At 42.7% G+C, this 19,867-nt stretch overlaps 1 protein-coding gene across 2 annotated transcripts in view; it reads left to right on the top strand.

The window, feature by feature from the left end:
- The window catches only part of RIN2 (Ras and Rab interactor 2), a 157,463-nt gene that overhangs the window by 76,862 nt on the left and 60,734 nt on the right, over positions 1–19,867 (top strand). For both annotated transcript variants that reach the window (XM_068130089.2, XM_068130090.2), the window contains 2 exons: positions 4,328–4,442; positions 4,566–4,638. In XM_068130089.2, the coding sequence (XP_067986190.2) occupies positions 4,328–4,442; positions 4,566–4,638 (188 nt within the window). The remainder of the gene's footprint in view (positions 1–4,327; positions 4,443–4,565; positions 4,639–19,867) is intronic.

Below are 19,867 nucleotides of genomic sequence, written 5' to 3'. Positions count from 1 at the left end.
GTGTGGCGGGGCAACGACGAGGCTAAAGCACTCTTTGCATGGGCAAATTAATCAGAGGGAGTTCGTTTGATGTCTCACCTGAAATGAGCAAAACAATTTTGGAGTGTGTATGAATGAATATGAATGAATGAATGATCGTTTTAAGGCCATTGTCCCCGCTAGAGCGGGGGTTAGCCTTGCGGGCCCCATGACAAGCATGGTTCCCTGTTTGATGCAATGTTTTTATGGCCGGATGCCCTTCCTGGCGCCAACCCTTAGTCGCCTCTTACGATGCGCAGGGATACGGTGTACCTATTCTAAACTGGGCTACACACCGGGATCATTCATCCCAGCAAGCTGGTACTCAATTTGCCGACCTCGGAAGGATGACAGGCTGAGTCAACCCCCCTGGCATTAATTCAGCGATCGACCGGGATTCAAACCCAGGATCCTAGGATCCCAAGCCAGCATCCTAACCGCTAAGCCAACACCAGGCTGAATGGTAGAAATTGGAATTGAGTGTAAATATTCAATGAGCAGATATCGCGAAGGGTGTAGCTGGTAACCTTGACAACCTCGTTCTATTCCACCAGTGAAGATTTCCAATCCGTGCTTGTTGTACCTCTGAAGTACTGCTTGGTGGCGAGAGTGAGATGAAAACCTGGCTGGGAAAATGATTTCGGCATGTTTTGGGCCTACCACCTGATGGAAGATCACCGAAGTTCTTTCCATACCAGCAGACCACCTCCGGTCACCTATCCCGCTCCACATCGCTTCTTCACCCCCCCGACCTGCCGCCTTTTTCTATACTCCCCATAGCTTTGTTTTTAGCAACTCTATTCGGTATTTCTCACAGCATTTCATTCTGGTTTCCCATTTGATAATCCATTGATCAATCATTTCAGTTTCATTTTTCAACATAAGTTTCACTTTGAGATATCGTTTTAAGGGTCATAAAGGGGTCAAAAGTGTTTAAAGGGTCTAAGGCCCTTAAAACGGGCCCAATGGGATCTGACAAAGTTGTGATATACCAACGTATACATGGCACGAGTAATAGTAAGCAAGAACCCGACACATCAATATTCTAAAGACGAAATGAAAAACTAAATTTAACGATACTTACAGCGCCATGTATTGCTTTATGAACCTACAAACCGCCAATGCAGTGAAATACTTTTACGAAAAAAACCCAAAAACTTACTCACAATAGTGTATGGTTTCTTTTCTTTGGCTATCTTCTCCGCCACCAGGTAGCTGGCTTTGGTCAGTCCCTTCGACGGAAAAACAGCCGAACTCATTACTGACTTGCTCTTGTTCATCTCGCGTTCTTTCCGGATAAAAAACTCCCGCGACTTGTTGACATGATTTCCATGTTTCTGCTCGAGATGCCGTTTCAGCTTTTGGGGCCTGAGGGACTCGTTGGCCAACACGTCAAGGCATATCACACTGTGGTCGATGAACATTGTGCTTATCGATATTCATGGTGAACCCATAGTTCAGGAGCACAGGCTGATACTTTCTAGCCATGGCGAGTACCTTACGCTCACAGCTCAATCTTTCGAATGAAAAGCAATGGACATTCGCGTGTCGGAAACTAAACGTATGATCTGACTGACCGGATGAACGTGCGGTACATCTCGGTACAGCGCGGTAGAAGAGTCCACACTATGAAGTTTGTGTCGGCGTTCGTTTGATCTCTGTTCTGTTCAGTCGGGAGAAGTAAATCATCGATAAAGTTTTTTTTTTTTTTTTTTTTTTTTTTTTTTTTTTCCCCGCGATTTCTGAAACGTGCGACCCATTGAAAATCCTTCGTGACCCATAGGTTGCGGAACGTCAGTCTAAAGTGTCCAAATGGTCTTAAATTGTCCAAAAGGGTCTTGCAAATTTATAGGTTTGAAAAGTGTTGAAGAAGTTGAATAAGTCTCAGAAGGGTCGACAATCGACATAGATATGAAGGGTTTAAAGGGTGTAAAGGAGTGAAGCTGGAGTGAAGGCATTATCTTGGGTTTGTAAAGAAATTAACTCAGGAGTGCAACATGCCAATAACAGGCCAAATGACCTTCTCACGACTGTTTAAATCACCTATTCAGGTGCATTGTGGTTCAACATCTGATTGTATAAAGTTTCATTGCGATTAACCTTCGGAGCTCAAAGCATAAAGGTCACAAACAAACAAACGGCGAAACAACTCACCTTATGGTGGTTGGTGGAGGTTTACATGTTGGTGGCATGTTGGAGATGGCTGCATGTGGGTTGTGCGGTCTGCATTGTACATATGGATCTACCCTAATTTATGATGATGCTCCATGCATACTGTAAAGACTCCAAATATCTTCTTTTTTTCACCCTTCTGACTTGCATCATTGAATGTGTGGCTGATCTGCTTTCATTTCATGTTTTTGTTGAATCTGTACGACTTGTAATTTTCAAACTACAACTTATGGGATCTTATAACCGCCTCAGTTAAGAACCTACAAACCTACAAACCTTTTAAAGTTAAAAACGCACGGGTGGGAGGCCAGAAGCAAATGGGCAATGCAGATACTGCGAATGCTAAAGCATGAAACCAATAAATTCTACATTCCTGTAGCACCTTCAGTCGCACATCAGACATGGACAGCAAGTTCGTGAAGGACTTCCATGAAAAACGTACCCGTTGGCAAACAAACGGGTATGTTCACGTATAGAAACATCGAGCGTGGGTCTGTGGCGAATCTGCATATGGCGATCCGCGAAGTTCACGTTCAGAAAGTAGAAACCATCATGGCATGTCGTCATTCACTTGAACTCGATATCTCTTTTTTTCATTCCAAACACCATAACTCCAATTAATCACAAAATAAACTTTTAACAACATTGTTAATGTTTCCTTCATTGTAAAAACTACCAAATCGACAGTTAAAAGGATTTTGAGCCGATAGGTGTTACGGCCTTGGCAAGATCGATGGAGACAGCGATCTGTTAGCGTATTCACCGCCCAAATAGATATGTGGAATTCTCTCATGTAGAGATTAAACTCACGTCGTTTGAACTTTGGCCGAGGTCATTATTTACTTTTAATGATGTTTATATACGAATGATGTTTAATGATGTTTATATTGGTTTTGGGTCGTCCTTTCCGCATATCTCGTGGGATTGTGAGTTGGAGAGACGGCCGTGATGGCGGCGAGGGGGTTGGAATTCTCTCAAGCAGGGATTCAACCCGTGTCCTTATAAAAGGTCTTTGTCCAAGGTCACCGAGTCTGATCGGTGCAGCTGTGCAGCGATCGGTGCAGCCGTTTGTGCGGCACCCGAGAAAACAACATCGTCACAATGAAAACATCGTCACAATGAACGTTATGCGAACGGTAATGTTATGCGGGAGTCCAAACCTGAGAATGCTGGAGACCAAAGCTGAAATTGGGAAAACTAAATAGGCTATTTTACTCCTGGGGATCCCAGGATTACCCACCCAAAATATCATTGCGATCGGTTCAGCAGTTTTTATGGTACCTCGAACGGACGGACGGACAGACGGACGGACATTTGGTGAATTATAGTAAGATAACAACAATGGGTTTGGGCAACCACAAATGGCTCAAAGAAGACTGGACTTTATAGATTAGAAAATTATCAATTACAAGTGATTCCTCTGTCTGTCTCTGATCTTTGATGTGCTTAAGTATTGATATGATTTAAATATTGCTAATTACTAAGTACTCATAGTAATTAGCAATTTGTTAATTACTAAGTAATCGTAGTAATGATAGCACACCATAAATATTGCATATTTAATTATACTGCATTTTGGGTCACATGATGCAATTTTTTCGGTCATTGTTTAATTAAGTTAATTCTGAAAACGCAACATGTTTCGACTTTGTCCTTTGGCTTGAACATCATTGTAACCTTGTGCTCTTGAGTATAAATCTCTCTCGCAATCTACATTACCAAATGTATAAAGGTTATATTTATCATGTCTGCATGTTGGATGCACCGAGTAGTTGTTTAGACCCCATTCAGTGGGGTCTGATTTGGTTTGATTTCAACGCATTCAGGATGTGGGCAGGTTGCTCTCGATTGGCAATCCAGATGTTCGCTCGCACAGGTGAATTATTATGTTGACTGTATCGAACCCAGCGAGGAAAAGTTTTATTTTCGTGATAAATTACCAAATTCTCAACATAATAGTGAAACTTTTCTCTGCCCCGAAATCCAAAATGCTATTTTTTTTTCCCCCTTTTCATCAATTTTATTAAAGTTTGCACGACAGTGTGAGCCGGCAAGATTACAACACGTCATGATATCATATCTTTCATTTTGAACATTTGTGTGAGTAATGTTTAATTGTATCATGCTTTTACCACAGGCGTTCCTGGTTCGAAGATCCACAACTATTCAAAAAAAGATCCTGTCAGTTAGACTCTTCAGTGAAGATGGATCCTGTTTTATTGAAGACTTTGCCATAAGAGAGAATCAGTCAAGTATGTTCTGAAGAAGTAAAAAAAGTTTTTTGTTTTTTTCTCCTCGTTCCACCATGTGACCAATACCGTTCGCACAGACACACTGAGGTTCCCACGTGGTTGTGTTTGTGAATCTTTCTGCAGCTTTTTCCCTCGAGGGGTCCAGCATCAGCTTCGCAGACCTTTTTCGACTCATCGCCTTTTACTGCGTCAGCAGGTAATGCAGTATTTTTTAAAGTTCAGATTATTCTCCCATATTTATTTTCTAATGACATGTTTGTTGAATCATCTTCATGAACCAAAATGACCACATTCTCCTCTTTGGAAGGACATCAGATGATGAGAATTTTTTTTTTTTTTTGTATACTGAATCGAGGCTCGTGAAAGAGCTAACATTTACTTCACAAACAAATCAACCAGACAAACAAAATATATAAAAAGAGGGAGCGGAAAACAAGATGGGGAGAGAAGGGGAAGCACACAAACACAACATTTGAGAGCAGGGAGATGTGTGGAAGGGAGAGGGCTTGGGGGGAGGAGGCGTGGGAAGGGGGGGGGGGGGGGGGATTACATGGACTATTCAGCATCACATCTTCACAAGGCATGGCAGTGGCAATCTGGTTAATTCCTAAGCACAGTAATTAACTGGTACTGCAAAAGTTTAACTAAATCTCCAAGTGTTTCCTAACGTTTCCAAGTGATATTATTACCTCTGCCACCGAGGATGGGCGGAGGTTATGTTTTCACCCGTCTGTCTGTCTGCCTGCCTGTGTGAGCAGAATATCTCAAAAAGTTATGGACGAATTTGGACGAATCTTGATGGACGGGTTGGGTTTGTGCCAAGGACTAATTGATTCGATTTGGGTGAAGATCTGAATATGCATTCGGATACGTGAATTATTTAATTTTTAAGTGATTCTTCACAATTGAGAGAGAGTTCCAAAAAAGATATATAGCACGATACTTCAAAAAGTTGTGGACGGGTTATGAGAAAACCAGGCAACCATCTTGAAACCATCTTGTCTTCCGCTCCCTCTTTTGATATATTTTGTTTGTCTGTTTGATTTGTTTGTGTGATAAATGTTAGCTCTTTCACGAGCCTCGATTCTGTATACAAAAAAAAAAAAAAAAAAAATAATTAAAATCAGTGGGGTCCAAAACGTAAACTGTTCAGCCTAGCGGAGGAGTCCCGTTATTGTTAAGCTTCCCCCTATAGAATAGAGGAAGGCTTATACCTGTTGTAGGGTTTGTTGCTACAATTAGTGCCCCCAATTTTTAATGGTACCTCAGTTTCCTAGACCCATAAGAGTACTAAACCACCATTCAGGTTTTACTTTTTTCTTTCTGTACTCCCAATTTCTGAAATTTCCGAGCTGTATATCGGAGCCGGCTGGGACTTTCGGAATGAAACTTTGCATCAATAATGCGATTAAAATGTATGTGGAGTTGACTTATTCTTTTGACCTTGACCTAATTTTTAATTTTTTAAAATTGAAATTGAAATTTTTTTTTTTTGATCTTTACCTTGACCCGCTTGGTCTTCCAAGATATGTTCTTGCATCATAATAGTATACCTGCATTGAAGTCATGCACCTGATATCTGATTTGTCCTTGACCTACTTTTTCAGATTTTGACCTAATTAACAAAAATCACTTTTCTGATCATAACTTAAATAATTTTCCTCCGATTTTCACGATGTTGAGTTTTATGGATAGAGTATAGATGGGGACACATTTTATGTCAATGTTGACGAAGTCATGATAGGTTTTTATGACTTCGTCAACGGGCCTGCCGGCCGTCCGTCTGTCCGTGATAGGTTTTCATTACGGCGATAACTTGAGAATGGCTGAAGGGATCTTAGTCAAACTTGGTGCAGGTATGTATAAAGAGGTAAAGATTAAATGATTAGATTTGGGATTCACGAGGTCAAAGGCCAAAGGTGTCAGAGGTCATGTTAGGTAAAAATTCTGTTCCTGCGATAACTTGTGAACCAATGACGGGATTCTGACCAAATTTGGTACGGTTATGTATAATGATGAAAAGATGAACTGATTAGAATTTGGGGTCAATAGGTCAAAGGTCAAAGGCCAAATTCTGTAATAGGTATATATCTTGAGAATGGCTGGAGTTATCTCATTCAAACTTGGTATAGGTATGTATTACATTCGTGGGGGTAGGGAAGAAATACCATAGTGGAGTTAGGATCGTATATAATTTAGGATGGACCATGGATACAAAGAAGAAGAAGAACCTCAATGTAATAAGTAGGGAACATGTTAGGTTAAGAGTGTTTCCATGCCACCATAAGGGGCGTGGTTTTTGTGTTAATTAGACAGGGCTTAAGATTAATTCCCCAGTGTGTAATTGGCCCTTGTGATTTTTCCCTTATGTTTTTACATTCACTCGGCCAGCCATGAACTCGGTCCCTTAAACCACAACAACCGACATTGCCAATGGAGACTACACTCTACCCCCGACGACTCGTAATGGAGAGACCACGCCCCAAGCTTCGTCATTCGTTGAGCCGCCCATGGAGCGATTGGGCAGAATGCGGTGATTGGACATAGTGTGACATCAGAGGTCCAATGTTCGAGAGAGAGAAGAAGAAGACATCTCTCCCTTGCTCACTCTCTTTGTTCTTGGTCGCGTGAGGGAACGGCTGCGTTTTCATGCCAGGGTGTGCTGTGGAGTGATTTCGGAACCTTTGTGAACTGTTGGCACTATCAAGGAAGAGATTGTCACGGCTGTTGAAGAGGAGCCAGAAAGCGGGGCTCGTGGTGGTTCGGACGGAGTGGGGGAGCAACCGAGGGCCGCCTACCCGAGTTACGTCACGTGTGTGGCATGGCGGAAGAGCGATTCGGCGCCATCTCTCTCCCATAAACGATCGGGCCATTAGCCGAACTGCGGGACTTGTTCCACAGCCACCAGGCATCCCACAGTCCTTGTCGAGGCCGGAGCTGAGTACCGGCCGACTACAACACAACAACATGCATTTTAAAGGCCATTTTCCCTGCTAGAGCGGGGGTTAGCCTTGCGGTCCCCATGACAATCTTCTCCATCTTGCCCTATTTTCTGCATCTCTCGTTGTTAACCCAACCCTGGTGTTGGCTTAGCGGTTAGGGTGCCGGCTTGGGATCCTAGGGTCCTGGGTTTGAATTCCGGTCGATCGCTGAATTAACGCCAGGGGGGTTGACTCAGCCTGTCATCCTTCCGAGGTCGGCAAATTGAGTACCAGCTTGCTGGGATGAATGATCCCGGTGTGTACCCCGGCTTAGAATAGGTACACTGTATCCCTGCACATCGTAAGAGGCGACTAAGGGTTGGCGCCAGGAAGGGCATCCGGCCATAAAAACATTGCCTCAAACAGGGAACCATGATTGTCATGGGGCCCGCAAGGCTAACCCCCGCTTTAGCGGGGAAAATGGCCTTAAAACGATCATTCATATTCATTCATTCTCCTGGTTAACCGCCTTGCCCGCATTTCTTCTTCCACCATCTTTAGCCAAGTCTTTCTCGGTCTTCCCCGTCCTCTACTTCCTTCTACATTCATTTCCATCACTCTTCTCAACCAATCGCTTTCATCCTTCCTCAACACATGACCAAACCATCTCAACCTGTTCCTCTTCACAGCATCAATCACAGGCTCTATTCCCATCATTTTTCGCAATTCATCATTTATTCATCACCGGCCGACTAACAAACAGTTATTTTCTTTTATCTTTCCCCTGTTGTGTAATTGTGTCTGATGGAGGATCCTCACCGTATGAATTATAGTTTTTACCTCACCATTCATTTTTATCATACTGCATTTATTTTCATTAAATTCATTTATTGTGCATTTTATTCTTGTGTTGCGTATCTTTGTTCTGTGGGGGGTTTCGGATTCGACCCCGTGTACTCGTACAGGTAAGACCTCAGTTCCTTCCCATCCCACGAGCGCCAAAACAATACCACCAAGTTCGAACTGCTGCCTCGGAGTTAACCGATCGGCTATCCTTCTGAGACCGGTGTTCATTGGCCACGGGCGTGACAGTATAAACCACCGTTTAGAGGCCATTTTTCCCGCAAAGCGGGGGTTGGCCTTTTCGGGGACCGTGGTAGTTGTTGTTTTTTGGTCCCCTTTTTGAAGCAATGTTTTACGGCCGGATGCCCTTCCTGACGCCAACCCTTTTTGCCGCCTTCAACGACAAACAGGGAATTACCAGTGAACTGGTACTCAATTAGCCGACCTCGGAAGGATGACAGGCTGAGTCAACCCCCCTGGCGTTAATTCAGCGATCGACCGAGATTCGAACCCAGGATCCTAGGATCCTAAGCTGGCTCCCTAGCCGCTAGCCCAACACCAGGGATTTCTCCCAACAACGGGCGTGACAGTATAATGATGTAAAAACTAACTGATTAGTCTTTGGGGTCAAAGGACAAAGTCAAAGTCTGGAATAGATCTATAACTTGAGAATGGCTGAAGTGATCTAATTCAAACTTCATACAGGTATTATAATGATGTAAAAAAGTTAACTGATTCGAATTTGGGGTCAATAGGTTAAAGGTCATAAGTTATGCCAGGTAAAAATGTGATAACTTGAAAACAGCTGAATGGATTTAAATCAAACTTGGTACAAGTATGTATAATGATGTAAACATGAACTGATTCAATTTTGGGGTCAATAGGTCAAAGGTCAGAAGTCATGTCAGGTTAAAATGTGATATTTGAGAACAGCTGAATGGATTTAAATCAAGCGTGGTGCAAGTATTATAATGATGTAATAATGTGGGCGGGGGCATATCGATCGACGTCGTGACATCGAAAAGTGTCATTCTCGTCTTAATTTACACTCTGTCAGTAAATGTTGAAGGCCAAGGTCAATGGTGGTCCGAAAAAAAAATGGACATCATTGGTCACTGGCCATGGGTAAATCGTGTGTGATCGGCAAGTGTAAGCCGTCACCTTGGTGATCACTTTGTGATCATAGATATCTAGTTGTTGTATTTACTATGTCAAGCATTGTATAATTTACACATCACTTTGGGTTTGTAAAAGGCCTATCAGCTGGCTGAGTTAGCTGAAATGAAAAAGAGAGAATCATTTGTGTATCACCTCTCGATTTGCTTCCATTGATGGTATATGTTAAATGTTTGGGACAAGACATTCCATAAATTGGAAATGAGTACCACGGGCGGATCGAGGGGAAGCGGTTCAGACCGCCATCTCCAGTTCTTCCTTTTAAAATAGAAAAAAACATCATTGTATCTTTAATCACCAATTATACTTTATTTTAACAATTATATTTTACATGCTTTTCTACAAGCCAATTATTATCATCACATAAGTGGATGACCATCCATGAATTTTGCCAATTATTTATCATCGCATAAGTGGATGACCATCCATGAATTTTGCCAGTTATTATCATCACATAAGTGGATGACCATCCATGAATATTGCCAGTTATTATCACATAAGTGGATGACCATCCATGAATTTTGCCAGTTATTATCACATAAGTGGATGACCATCCATGAATATTGCCAATTATTATCATCACATAAGTGGATGACCATCCATGAATTTTGCCAATTATTATCATCACATAAGTGGATGACCATCCATGAATTTTGCCAATTATTATCACATGTGGATGACCATCCATGAATTTTGCCAATTATTATCATCACATAAGTGGATGACCATCCATGAATTTTGCCAGTTATTATCATCACATAAGTGGATGACCATCCATGAATATTGCCAATTATTATCATCACATAAGTGGATGACCATCCATGAATTTTGCCAATTATTATCACATGTGGATGACCATCCATGAATTTTGACATTGTTTTTTTTTAGGTAAAGTGGACTTGCTCCTGCTTTTCACAGTCCTCAACACACACCACCTTTGATTCTGAGTATGATTTACCTTTGTGGGGGAAAGCAAAAGAAAAGAAAATGGGAGGCTTGGGAAACTGGCAGCATTTTTACGACAAAACCCAGAGCCAAGTATTCGCACCTTTGCCCCAAGCCGTGCCCGAGCATTTCACTTAAACGCACCCTTCCTTTCCTCTCTCTCCCATTTCCTTCCTTTTTCCTTTCCTGCCATTTTACCATCACCTTCATTCTTTCTCTTAACTGCATTGATTCTTTAGTTATTTTTCACCTCACTCCAAATGTGCTCTCATACTCGTCTTCGTTTGGAGATGAACACATTGAAAACACGTAACGCACAGCTTCTGATCATTCATAGTCTGTCATGCTTGGTATACTCTATGAGTGAAAATTGAACAAAAGACCATTAACGTGTGGGAAGGTGAGGGGTTTATATTGAGGAGGGAGGGGTCGTAGAGAGCAAAGATTGAAAAGGGGAACGGGGAGTGAAAAATTCAACTATTACATCGCATATGGAATGTGTGTGTGTGTATATATATATTTCGCCGGGGGCCAAAAGCACCCGGCGTTGCCCGGGTTCTTTTTGAATGAATTTACTATTTGAATGAAGACTATTCGTAGAAGATTGACTACTATAATTCAGCTCAGCTTTTAATTGCGAAATGGGCCCAGCCCGGCCGAGGTGGGCCTCGACCGGTCTCGCTACCAAGCCTAAAACCTTCCCTGGGCCCGTCCCGACATTTTTGGTTCTTTATGAATGAATTTACTACTATAATTCAGCTTTTACTCGTGGCCGTAGAAGATTGACTACTATAATTCAGCTCAGCTTTTAATTGTGAAATGGGCCTCGACCGGCCTCGCCACCTAGCCTATAACCTTTTACCACGGCCTGTCCCGACATTTTTGGTTCTTTTTGAATGAATTTACTACTATAATTCAGCTTTTACTCGTGGCCGTAGAAGATTGACTACTATAATTCAGCTTTTACTCGCGGCCATATAAGATTGACTACTATAATTCAGCTCAGCTTTTAATTGTGAAATGGGCCCAGCCCGGCCGAGGCGGCCTCGACCGACCTCGCCACCTAGCTCATAACCTTCCCGGGGCCCGTCCCGACATTTTTGGTTCTTTTTGAATTAATTTACTCCTATAATTCAGCTTTTACTCGTGGCCGTAGAAGATTGACTACTATAATTCAGCTCAGCTTTTAATTGCGAAATGGGCCCAGCTCAGCCGAGGTGGGCCTCGACCGGCCTCGCCACCTAGCCTATAACCTTCCCGGAGCCCCTTCCCGACATTTTTTGTGTCAGAGGTTTCCTCCTGTCTTTCAGGAGATTAGCACGTGCAGACAAACAAACAAACAAACAAAAAGTTTCTTTTATATATACAAGTATATAGATAAAAAAGAACCCATTATAAGATATATTTGTGGATATAAAGTGTAAATAACTGAAGAATAATGCCAGAATTCAAATTTTCCTCATAGTTGACATAAAATCATTCCTTTTCTTCAACAACCTCATCTTGGATCGTCAATTCGGATTCAGACCTGGTCACTCTACCTTGGACATGCTGCTTCTTCTCTCCCAACAATGGATGGAGGCCTTCAATATCAGACATGAGATCAAGGTCATCTTTCTGTGGACATATCTCGACCATTCGACATAGTCTGGCATCCTGCCTTGATCTCCATACTGTCTGCCTATGGAATCCAAATCCAACTCCACTCATGGATTACTGACTTCCTCCACTGCCATAGCCAACGTGTGGCTCTCAACGGAACTCTTTCTTCTCTCCCTGTTGAGGTTGCAGTACCCCAAGGCAGTGTTCTCTGCCCCCATCTTATTCCTAATCTTCATTAATGATCTCGATGACTCTCTAGAAAATCCTCTCTTTGCTGATGAATCCACTCTCGGCCCTGTTGTCCCTCATCCTTCTGACAGACAGGCAGTAGCCTCTTCCCTCTCCTCAGGCCTTTACAAAATCACAACCTGGTAAAACACTTGGAATACATCATTCAAACATGAGAAATGCCTCTCTCTCTCTCTCTCTCTCTCTCTCTCTCTCTGAAAGGACTGTTCCACAAATCCTCCCATCTACTTTCTCAACGACCTTCTCGAGAGGTTCAGTTGCCTAAACTGTTGGATCGCACTTTTAGCCATGATCTCTCTTGGGTAAGCCACATTTCGAAGTTTGCCTCCAAAGCTAGACTGGGCATCCTCCAACGTGCAAAGTCCAACCTTGGCACACCTGAGCTCCTATCCACCTACAAGGCTTACATCCTCAGCTTGGTGGAGTACTGCTCTTCCCTCTGGGCAGGCTCCTCTGCATCACATCTTGCTCAGCTTGATGCCATGGAAACCAAGACTTTCAAGATCATTGGAATCTCGCGTGATGAAGCCGAGCCTGTGGGCATCTCACTTTGCCATTGCCGACAGGTCGGTTGTCTTTCTGTCTTCTTCCGCTTCATTGCTGGTCTTGCACCCTCTGCCCCAATCCGTGCTCTGTCCCTCCCGTCCCTCGCCCTCGGGTAGGGTAGCGTAGCGTAGCGTAGGGTAGGGTACTAGGGTAGGCCAGGATCACTATTCTCCTCCACTCATTTATTCTTCATTTTCCCCACCTGTGGAACCACCTTCCATACTTTTCAATCTCATTTTTCCCTCCAGGTCTTCAAGATAATTGTTCACCATCATCTCAAGTCATCCACCATCCAAAAATCATGGTCTTTTGTGCACCCGTTAATCCCCCCCCCCCACCAACCCCCTCACCTCCCAAAATTTTACCTGTATCCATCTTGTCCACCCCTTCCATTCTCCACTAACCCTCATCGTTACCTGCATCCCTTGTTTGTCCGTTTTGGTCTACTTTCTCCCTCCGCCCTGCTGTTGTTGTTTCCCCTTTCTCCTGCTGTTCCCTTTGTTATGTTGTATCCTGATCTGGTCTGTGTTATATCTCTTCCATGAGCCTGGACCATCTATAAAAAAACTGATATGAAATTAAGCTTTGAAATAAAACGAAGATTTCTTTTTTGGACACAAAGTCGCAGCTCATGGACCAACAGAGGAAGAACCCAGAACACAACATGAAGATAAGGAGGGGAGGGGGAAACGCCAACAGAGGAAGAATGGGTGACGGGAAGAATGAGATCAACGGGAGGGAGACACGGGACTTGTGAATAATGTGGATACAAGCTCAAACGCAGCAAGAGGAGATTGGGAAAAACTGGGGATGTGGATTGGGGTGACCTGAGGTGGTAGTTTTAACAGCAGCGTTGAAGTTATGGAGGGAAGAGTGGGATTGAACAGACTAAAAAAAAAAAAGGTGACACCTGACATTGCTTTCACCTTGCGTGTGAGAACATGTGGGTGGAGTACAACAACAACAACATGCATTTTAAAGGCCATTTTCCCTGCTAGAGCGGTGGTTAGCCTTGCGGGCCCCATGACAATCTTCTCCATTTTGCCCTATTTTCTGCATCTCCCCTTGTTCACCCCCTTGCCCGCATTTCTTCTTCCACCATCTTTAGCCAAGTCTTTCTCGGTCTTCCCCGTCCTCTACTCCCTTCTACATTCATTTCCATCACTCTTCTCAACCAGTCACTTTCATCCTTCCTCAACACATGACCAAACCATCTCAACCTGTTCCTCTTCACAGAATCAATCACAGGCTCTATTCCCATAATCTTTCGCAATTCATCATTTGTCTTCCTCTCTCTCAACGATACTCCGCACATCCACCGAACCATTCGCATTTCCACCCTTTCCAACCTTCGTTGCTGCTCTACATTCATTACCCATGTCTCACTCCCATAAATCATAAACTGGTGGAGTGAGCGAACAAATTTAATAATGCCATTATTTTTATAGACCCAAACCTCCAAGTATGTCTTCCATGTTGACCGCCTGGAAAGGAATGGGTGCATTGGGGAGGGTTAATGAGGGTAGACTTCCGTACACGTGTTTTGATTTGACGCCCGTTGTAGTCTCACACGCATAGTTCGTGCAAGTTTCAAGTTTGAATCAAAAGTCCAGAAACACCCCGGACAGAAGCACAAACTTGATCATATTCTCAGCCATAGTACGGACAACCAAAATGTTTGAAATAATTCGGGCCAAAAAGAGGTGTAGGGGCCTGTACTTGTTTTGAGTGTTGAGAGTGCGTGGAATTGTGATGATACTCGAGATACAAATATCAATTGTAAATTTAATTTATTTATTTACTTTTTGAAGGGGAAAAATAAGATGAGAGTGATTTGTACAATAGACAAACGATGGACACTGTGCAAAGTGCAGATGGAATTGGAGATTATGGATTGGTCTACAGGGAAATGTTGCTTTACAGAGATGAGGAGACAGAAACAAGAATGACGTCATGTAAATGTGGAGAAGATGCCATTGACTAATGATTACCACCTGGAGTTAATTGACTAAACTGTTGGTAATCCTTTATTTTATTGTATTTGTAATGCTCGGGACGGGGGAGGTTCCACTCCTACCCTCATCAAACTCTACCCCTGGCTCACTTATATTTTATTTTTTTGTATACAAGATTGAGGCTCGTGTAAGAGTTAACATTATTCACAAAAAGACAAACTGATACATAAAACGTAAGATAAAAGGAGCGGGAAAACAAGACGTGGAGAGAGAGGGAAGCACACAAGTACAACAGTGAAGCACACAAACATCGGGAGATCTGTGGGAGGGAGAGGGCTGGGGGTGGAGGCATGGGAGGGGATGGGGGTGGGAGAGGTAAAAACACATGGACACTGATGGGACTTCCAGGAAAGAAGTTGGTATTTAAAAAAAAGTGGATCTGGGGTGAATTAACGGGGGTAGAAAAGATCAAGGTTTTGGATGGGGGAAGATAAGAGATGGTGGTGAACAGCTGTTTTAAAGACCTTGAGGGAGGAGTGGGATTGAAGAGAGTGAGGGAGTTTGTTCCACAGGAGGGAGAAAAGAGGAATGAAGGAGTGAAGGTGAATAGAGAGTCTTGATTTTTGCAGTTTAACCATAAGAGGGTTGCTGGCAGATCTTGTGCGACCTGTAGGAATATTTGGGGGACAGAGCACAGATAGAGCTGGGGGAGCTTCGCCGGAAAGGAGTCGGTGGAAGACAAAAACACCACAACCTGCCTGCGGTGAGTAAGTGAAAGGTCCTCGGATTTAGCTTCATCGGGGTAGATTCCAATGATTCTAAAAGCTTTGGTTTCTACAGCGTGAAGACGAGCTAGGTGTGAGGAAGGAGCACCAGCCCAGAGGGGAGAGCAGTATTCCATTGAGCTGTAGATGAAAGCCTTGTATGTGTTGAGGAGCTCAGGTGTGCCAAGGAAGGACTTCGCACGACGGAGAATGCCCAGTCGGCGACTGGCTTTGGAGGCCAGCTTGTAAATGTAGTTTTCCCAGGAAAGATCATGGCAGATAGTGAGACCGAAAAGCTTGAGTGACAGAACTTCTTGGAGAGGATTGTTGAGAAAGTAGATGGGAGGGTTGTCCAGTCGGTCTTTTCGGAGAGACATAATGAGAGTGTGAGATGTCAGGATTGAAAGACATGTTCCACTTGTTTGACCAGTCTGTGATTTTGTCCAGGTCTCCAGAGAGTGAGGAGGCTGCAGACTGCCGATCTGAGGGATGAGGAATGGAGCGGCAGAGAGTGGTCATCAGCAAAGAGATAGAGAGGATTTTCAAGAGAGTCAGAGAGATCATTGATGAAGACCAGAAAAAGCACAGGGCCCAGAACACTGCCTTAGGGAACTCCAGCCTGAACAGAAAGGGGAGATGAGAGAAACCCATTCAGGGCCACACGTTGACTACGACCAGAGAGGAAGTCTGCAAGCCACGCGTGGAGATTTCCATGGATACCATAGGAGGAGAGTTTGGTGAGCAGAGCGTGGTGCCAGACCGTATCGAATGCACGTGATATGTCAAGGGAGACATCTCTAATTTCCTGCTTGGCATTGAGGACCTCCATCCATTGTTGAGACAGCAGAAGCAGCATGTCCAGAGTAGAATGACCTGGTCTGAAACCAAATTGATGATCCGTGATAAAGCCATTGGAGAAGAGGAAGGATTTGATGTCAGAAGCGATGATTGATTCCATGACCTTGCTGATGATTGGGAGCAAGCTAATTGGTCTATATTTGCAAGGATCTGTTTTTGCACCTTTTTGTGTAAAGCTGTAATGTTGGCTGATTTCCAAGCTGATGACAGATGACCATGAGCAAAAGAGAGGGTGAAGAGAACAGAGAGAGGGTGAGATGGAGCGGCAGAGCAGGATTTTAGGACTTCTGGGCTGATGCCATCTGGTCCAGTTGCAGAACCGGAGTAGAGGATTGACAAAAACTTCTCCACCTTGTCAGGAGAGAAAGACAGAGTCCTGGAGCAGCTGGGTTCGACTGGGAAATGTGGGTGCAGAGAGAGATGGGTTCGGGACACAAGATTTTGAGGCAAACAGAGTTGAGGCATTCGGCTTTTTCATGTGCGGTGTCAACTGTGTAGCCATTTGAGGTAAGGGAGGGAATGGAGGGGTAACAAACACCAGAAACAGATTTGACCAGACGCCACCAAGATTTGGAGGAGGGAGACAGGTTTGAGAGTTCAGTCTTGAGAGTAGAGAGATATTGTTTCCGTGGAATGAAGGTGAATTTCGGGAATGTAGGGAGTAATAAAACGTTATACAAAGGGTAGATGTTCGGGGAAGTTTGGGGGAGAAGAGAAAAATTAAGAAATAAGCAATACAGCCAAGGAAAGAACTTAAATACACAAAACACCGATGGGGAGAGAGAACAAGTTACCAATTTTTTGCCTTGCGTTTTAGGATTTGCAGGGCACTGTGGATATGGTCATTTTTACCTCTGGCACCGAAGGTGTATGGATGTTATCTTTTCACCCCTGTCTGTTTGTCTGTGAGCAGGATGTCTAAAAAACGTTGTGGATGGACTCGGACGAAACTTGGGGGACAGGTTGGATGTGTGACAAGGACGAATTGATTCGATTTTGGTGAAGATCTGTATCCGGATACTATAATTTATATAAATACTATAATTTATATAGATCCGGATACTATAATTTTTATAGATACTATAATTTAAATAGATCCGGATCCGGATACTATAATTTAAATAGATACTATAATTTATATAGATCCGGATACTATAATTTATAAAGATCCGGATACGATAATGCATATACATACTATATTTTATATCGATACGATAATTTATATAGATCCGGATCCAGATGCTATAATTTATATAGATCCGGATCTGGATACTGTAATTTATTTCGGTGCTATAATTAATATAGATCCAGATCTGGATCATGTAATTTATATAGATCCGGATCTGGATACTAAAATTTATATAGATCCAGATCTGGATAATGTAATTTTTATATATCCGGATCCAGATGCTATAATTTATATAGATCCGGATCTGGATACTATAATTTATATCGGTGCTATAATTAATATAGATCCAGATCTGGATCATGTAATTTATATAGATCTGGAGCTGGATACTATAATTTATATAGATCCAGATCTGGATAATATAATTTATATAGATCGAGATCTGGATGATATAATTTATATAGATCCAGATCTGGATGATCTAATTTATATAGATCCGGATCTGGATACTATAATTTATATAGATGCGGATCCGGATACTAGAATTTATATAGATCCGGATCTGGATAATGTAATTTATATAGATCCGGATCTGGATACTATAATTTATATAGATGCAGGTCTGGATAATATAATTTATATAGATCCGGATCTGGATACTATAATTAATATAGATCCAGATCTGGATAATGTAATTTATATAGATCCGGATCTGGATACTATAATTTATATAGATGCAGATCTGGATAATATAATTTATATAGATGCAGATCTGGATAATATAATTTATATAGATCCAGATCTGGATAATATAATTTATATAGATTCGGATCTGGATACTATAATTTATATGGATGTGGATCCGCATACTATAATTTATATACAGGGTGTCCACAAAGTCGCGCATCATAGGCAAAGCATTTATTTGTAAGGTTGGCTGCATCAGTTGTTCGAAATGTGTCCCACAAATTTAAAAACATCTTTGTAAACAGAAACACAGGTTTCTCTGAATGTTTTTCAACATACCCGGTAGGCTGGGCCAAATCGGAGGTGATTTTCCTAATTCAATGTAATTTACCTAAAAGTTGTGAGTGAGTATCAGGAACAACATCATGAAAAAAAAATTCAAAAATATTGACGTTTTACGGTCAGACAGCCCGTTACCATAGCAACAGTTACAGACGACTCAAAAAATGCCTAAATTGACGATTTCTCAAGCTGTGTTTGACCCCCAGAGTTGATTCTGGTACCAAAAGATGCAGAATTGAAAGCCAAGGATGATTGGATAGCTTAACAATGTCTGTGACACAATTCAATACCACTTTTATCCAAAAAACTGATTTTTGTCTGAAATTTCAAGCATATTTATGGAAAAAAATTGAAAATTTTGCTTTTTAATCATAGGATAACCATTAATCAGATTAAATTTACTTTAAATTGTCTTTTACAACCTTGTATTGTCCAGTTTTTATAACTGTTATAACGTTGTTTAAATTTGGCCATCTTCATTTCAATAAAAAAAAGTTAACAAAAGCAGCTTACAATCATTAATTTTAATGCCTGCTTTCGGTTGTTACTGTAACCATTCATCAGGGCGTTCAAGGCGCTCTTGCACACATCAAGGATAGGCGCTCTTGTCTTCGATACAACGGCAGTGAACTCTGGGGTCAAGAGTGGAGTCGTAGTAAGACTGGAGACTGAGTTTGGCAGGAGTCTTCTGCAACTGGCGTGTCGGCACCACATCCACGAATTGGTTGGAAGGGCGTCTTGCTCAATAGTGTATGGCCCCACCACAGGACCTAATGAACAGCTGTTCAAGCGACTGCTCAACACTTGGAGTGAATTGGAGCAGGGCAACTACACATTGGTTGAGGTGTCTGCTCAACAGAGAGAGCTGGCTGGCCATGTACATGCCACCATCACCTTCCTTCAGACGTGGATGGACAATAGCACAAAGGAGACTCTTCGACACGACGACCTGGAGCTGGCACACCTCACACTGCTGTTTCTTGGAGGGACTGTCCCTGATGGTATGAGGACCATCACTATCAAAGCTCCTGGGGCATTTCACCACGCCCGTTGGATGAGCAAGACTTTATACACTATAAAGGTGGCACTCTTCCGTTGGCAGCTGGGAGATATCTACACACCCGAAGAGCTGGAAGACATAACCAGTCTCGCTGCATTCATGTCAGTCTTCTACACTAAAGCGTGGTTGACATGTACCAGTGCTGCAGATGCACCATCTAACGACATGTACCTGATGAAGAACCTCCTCAAGGCTGAGGCCAGTATCGCAAAGAATCCAACAAAGTGGCCTGCCAAATTTCTGTCCTTTGTGACTGTGGCCCGAGAGAAGCTACAAAACCATTTGTGGTACCTCTCAGAGAGATTGGTCTCTTTGGCACTCTTCTCGGACAGAACGTCATCTGACAAG

The sequence above is a fragment of the Myxine glutinosa genome, chromosome 11 (genome assembly GCF_964187855.1).
Source record: "Myxine glutinosa chromosome 11, kmMyxGlut1.1, whole genome shotgun sequence".
Classification (NCBI taxonomy): Eukaryota; Metazoa; Chordata; class Myxini; order Myxiniformes; family Myxinidae; genus Myxine; species Myxine glutinosa.
Note: the sequence above shows the minus strand (reverse complement) of the source record. Positions and strands in the feature narration are given on the sequence as shown.